This window comes from Protobothrops mucrosquamatus, unplaced genomic scaffold (assembly GCF_001527695.2).
Source record: "Protobothrops mucrosquamatus isolate PMUCROS unplaced genomic scaffold, P.Mucros_1.0 scaffold1378, whole genome shotgun sequence".
In the NCBI taxonomy this organism is placed as follows: Eukaryota; Metazoa; Chordata; class Lepidosauria; order Squamata; family Viperidae; genus Protobothrops; species Protobothrops mucrosquamatus.
The window spans coordinates 416,218-421,265 of NW_015387567.1; the positions used below are offsets into that span (position 1 = coordinate 416,218).

Below are 5,048 nucleotides of genomic sequence, written 5' to 3' on the forward strand. Positions count from 1 at the left end.
CCAGGGAGCCAATCGAGATCTACGTCGGGTCAGAGGCCGCAAAGGCACAACTCGGTCCAATGCTGCGGCGGCAGTTGTCTCCCAAGCCGCCGCCTGATTTTCCGCCGAGTCGTGGACCAGATCCTCCGGATATGGCCCAAGCTCCGTCAGGAACCTCTCAGGGTCCATCAGTCGCCTGGGACGGAACCATCTAGGCGGTCCCGTCTCCCTGCGGCGAGGGGAACCGGTCCATGGCTGAGTACATTCAGGAGTTTTGCAGCCTGGCTGGGAAGGTGAGATTGTAGCCAAAACACCTACTGGTCTACCAATTTTGAGATGGGCTAAACAAAGAGGTGTACCAGAATTGCCTGCCCCAGGGAATTCCTGATGACCTCCAAGTGTGATATCAGCTGGCCATCACAGTGGAACTGGATCTGATGGAGTATCGGCGACATGCAGTGCCTGAGAGCCGTCCCACCAAAGCCAAGAGAAGTGCCCACCAACACGTAGAGGGGAAGGACCCCCTGCTCCAATCACCAGAGAGGGTCTGCGTCGCCCCACAGGAGCTTTCTTCCGATGTGAGAAAGAAGGCCACAGGGCAGTCAATTGCCTGCCCCCCAACCTACATCGATACCAAGCACCCCGAGCCAACCCAAGCCAAAGAAAACTCCAAAGATGATGAAGGAGAAAATGCGAGCAGCGCCATAGGTCGTGGAGGTCTCCCCCCAATCAAGCAAAGAGAGAACTCCGACCCTCAGCAAGCCTGGACTGGTGTTCTACGAGAGTGACAATGAGAGGGAAGATGATCTGATGGTAAGTAGCACCATTACCCCATTGACTGCCCAGGTGGAGGTGGTAGTGCACCCTCTGTTAGACTCAGGGTGCACTTGCTGCTTGATCAGCCTGAAAACAATGGATTTGTTGGGACTAAGGCTTAAGAGACTGAAGCAACTCATGAAGTTTGAGCAGGTGGATGGTTTGCTTACTGGGGGCGTGGGATGTCTGCAACCTGCCTGACTGAGCCAGTGAGCCTAAAAGATGGGGAGCTATGAAGAGACTAGCCAGTTTATTATAGGCCCAAAGATGGCAGAAACAATGATACTGGGGTTCTTGTGGCTGAAAAAGTGGAACCTATCAATTGACTGAGGAAGTAACAAGTGGCGACTGAAGAGTAAAATCAAGAAAGGGCTGGGAATGGAGAAACCGTCGAAAGTTAGGCAAATGCGATCGGCAGTGAAAGTGGAACCAATTAATACGCTACCAGAGTTCTGAAGGAACTGGCAGATGTTATCTCAGAACCATTGAAACATATCTTTCAAAAATCCTGGAGCACTGGGGAAGTACCTGAGGATTGGAAAAGGGCTGATGTGGTTTCCATCTTCAAGAAAGAGAAAAAAACAGACCCAGGAAACTACAAACCAATCAGTCTAATATCAATACCTGAGAAGATCCTGGAAAAGATAATCAAAAAACAAATCTGCAAACAACTAGAAGCAAACAAAGTTATAACTAGTAGCCAGAACAGGTTTGTTAAAAACAGATCATACTAAACCAATCTTGTTTCATTCTTTCATAAAGTGACTAAACTACGGTAGTAGACCAGCAAAATACTGTGGACATAGTATACTTAGATTTCAGAAAGGCATTTGATAAAGTAGACCACAACCTACTCCTTGGTAAGCAAGAAAAAGGTGGAATAGACAACATCACCACCAGATGGATCTGTAGCTGGCTGGCAAACCGTACTCAACGAGTAGTCCTCAATGGCACTACATCCATATAGAGAGAAGTAAGCAGTGGGGTACCACAAGGTTCCGTCTTATGCCCAGTACTCTTCAATATTTTCATCAATGACTTAGATGAGGGAATTGAAGGGGAACTCATCAAATTTGCAGATGACACCAAACTGGCAGGAGTAGCCAACACCTCAGAAGACAAACTCAGGATGCAAAAAGATCTTCACAAATTTGAACAATGGGCCCTATCCAACAAAATGAGTTTTAATCTGGAGAAAAGCACAGTTTTACATTTAGGCAGGAAAAAACAAAGATACAAGTACAGATTAGGCAAGACCTGACTTAAAAACAGTAACTGTGAGAGGGACCTTGGAGTCCTAGTGGACGATCACTTGACTATGAGCCAGCAGCGTGCAGCAGCAACCAAAAAAGCTAATACAATCCTGGGTTGTATAAGCAGAGGCATAGAATCAAGATCATGCAAAGTATTAGTACCGCTTTATAAAACCCTGGTAAGACCACACCTGGAATACTGCAGCCAATTTTGGTCACCATATCACAAAAAATATGTTGAGAGTTTGGAAAAAATTCAGAGAAGAGCAACTAAGATGATTAAAGGCCTGGAGACTAAAACATACGAAGAACGGCTGCAGGACTTGGATTTGGTTAAAGAAAAAAAGAAATAGGGGAGACATGATAGTAGTATTTCAGTATTTGAAGGGCCGCCACCAAGAAGAGGGGGGTCACATTATTTATTAAAACACCAGAGGGCAGGACAAGAAACAAAGGTTGGAAAAGAGAGAAGCAACCTGGAATTAAGGAGAAATTTCCTGACAGTGAGGACAACCAGTAGAACAGCTTGCCTCCAGAAATCATAGGCGCTCCATCACTGGAGATTTTTAAGAAGAGGCCAGTCACTTGTCTGAGATGGTATAGGTCAGGGGTAGGCAACCTTGGCTCTTTTATGACTCGTGGACTTCAACTCCCAGAATTCCTGAGCCACAAGTCATAAAAGAGCCAAGGTTGCCTACCCCTGGTATAGGTCCTCCTGCTTGAGCCAGGGGCTGGACTAGAAGACCTCCAAGGTCCCTTCCAGCTATATTATATTCTACTTAATGATCCACAAGTTGGGGCAGCTGGGACTGTAGGGATTGCTGTTGCTAAGTGTTACAGTCCCATGGTATTGTGTTTTACAACTACTTTGCTAAGCGATGGAAATTACAGCCTCAGATGTGATTGTAATGACTTGAGAAATGCCTTATCTCTTTACTGCCACTTACTGACTCTACTCATTTCTGCAGCCCAAATTTTTCTTCACTTATCTTTTAAAAGTATAGGTGGTATGGATCCAAGTTATTGGAGCATAATCTGTGACCTTAAACTAAAGTCACCTTAGAGCAGGCATGTCAAACTGCCGGCCTGCAGGTCAGATGCGTCACGCCAAAACTGCGCCCACCCATTGCCGGCAATGGAGAAAAAGTCGCGATACGTCGCGCGACATCACGTGACATCACAAGTTTGACATGCCTGCCTTAGAGGGTTAAGGTTACTTGTTTTACCTCTTGTTTATTTTTGATTATTATACAATATTTTAATTGTTATTTTTTAAAATACTGTTTCCTGAAAGATGAAGCACAGTATTTTACATAACTCAACTTGAAGCATTCACAATATTTCTACACACACACACACACACACACACACAATTTCCTTTCAGGAAATGCTACAGTTTCTGCCTCTAGAAATAGCTAAGTAGGGGAATTCTGGGGAAATCACCCATGCTTACCTCCACATGATATTTCTTGCGTGCTTTCCCTACATTTACTGCAAGGTGTGTTATCAAGACAAAGCTGGCAGCACCAGTTAAAATCACATAGCCATATTCTTTTGAGAAAACCACCATCCTGGCCCTGAAGAAAGTTAAAAGTAGTAAGTTAGTGTATTTTCTGTAAGAAGCCTTTAAAAAAAACGATTAATAAAGAAAAACAGGCCAGCCTCCTCTTATTCTCCTAGTTTAAACTTTAAACACTACCATTGTCTTGCCCTGTGCTCTCTTCTGCACTTCCATGACTATCACAGAACTTTAGACACATTTTTTTTCTTTTGCTGGGAGTTCCTGAAACACTATACAACTTTGGAGTTACTTTCTTGAAGGAAACAATTGTGTGCTGCATAAAATGCTAATTTGACTATATTTCGGCTAAAAGAAAGATACTTTCCTCCCATAATGGGAAGCTTAAGCACGCCATATATAGCTACAAGCCCTAAACACCTACAGCAACCTGGAACGAAGCATAAATTTCTTGACAATGAGAACTAAGTTCCAAAGCAGAACCCAAAGAGGAAGAATTTGGCCTTAAACAATGCATTTTATAGGGACAGAAATAAGTAATGGCGATATCTATAATTTGTGAGAAACAGCCGAAATATGGTTCACGCTGCATGCTCACCAAATGCTACTTTAAAATACGGTTGGCTAGTCGGGAACAATATGAAACCGCTTCCAGACCTCCCGCAGAAGGTATTGTAGAGAGCAGATAGAACGAAAGTCTGCAGGGACGATAAATTCAAGGGCTCAAACGCCCGCTGCATAACCAAGGTGTGTCAAAGAGCAATTCCCCCCCCCCCGGGGAAGAACAGGCAAAGAAAGCGAGCTTACGACGATCAGCGGTCAAGTCCCCCACCAGCGGCCTTCAAAAAGCCTCTTTCCCTCCAAGCGGGCAGGAGCGACCTCTACTGCCCCAGCTCACCGTTCTCTGCGAGCTGGTTCGCCAATCAAACAGCCAAGGCAGTAGGACCGGATTCCCGCCGCTCAGCCGAATCACCCTCCTCCTCTTCGCGAGAAGTCCAGCACCTGCCCGCGACAGGAAAACTTGAAATAGCTCCGCCCCGAGCAGAAAGAGGTTCCTGTGGGCACCACGAGCTCTTCCTCTGACTGTAATGTTCGTTCTTAGCTGACGCTCTATGGGTGCTCTTTCCTGTCATTCTGACGTCCGGATTTATGCAGCTCAGAAATGTTAGACATGATAGCCTTAGTGCTGATTGCTTTCCAGTCTTGCAAGCTATGCTAAAATGGATGCCAGGGAAACAAATTCTCATAATCTGTTTGTCTCATCAGATCCATCTTGCACTACATCTCCATTACTGTATTATGTTATTAAAGGGGCAAAGTTCCACAACACAGGATATACATGTAGTTATGCTCACGTGCAAATAATAGTGAAAGATGAGGCACACTTGCACAAATTACAAAAATAAATTCCTACATGTTGATATTTTTGAGTTATTCTCCTTAAAAAAAAACTACAAATCCGTACAACTAGAGAGGGATAA

The 5,048-nt window shown here is 44.8% G+C and overlaps 1 protein-coding gene across 3 annotated transcripts in view; it reads right to left on the reverse strand.

Annotated features, from left to right (window-relative positions):
* MGST3 (microsomal glutathione S-transferase 3) overlaps positions 1-4,581 on the reverse strand; it is a 10,950-nt gene extending 6,369 nt beyond the window's left edge. Inside the window, exons 1-2 of one of the 3 annotated variants that reach the window (XM_015821667.1) lie at positions 4,466-4,581; positions 3,502-3,625 (exon numbers count right to left, since the gene is read on the reverse strand). In XM_015821667.1, the coding sequence (XP_015677153.1) occupies positions 3,502-3,618 (117 nt within the window). In that variant the 5' untranslated portion in view covers positions 3,619-3,625; positions 4,466-4,581. Of the gene's footprint in view, positions 1-3,501; positions 3,626-4,165; positions 4,266-4,374 lie in introns of those variants that run through there. The other 2 variants (XM_015821665.1, XM_015821666.1) reach the window with 2 other exon arrangements.
* Between the last annotated feature and the right edge of the window lie 467 nt (positions 4,582-5,048).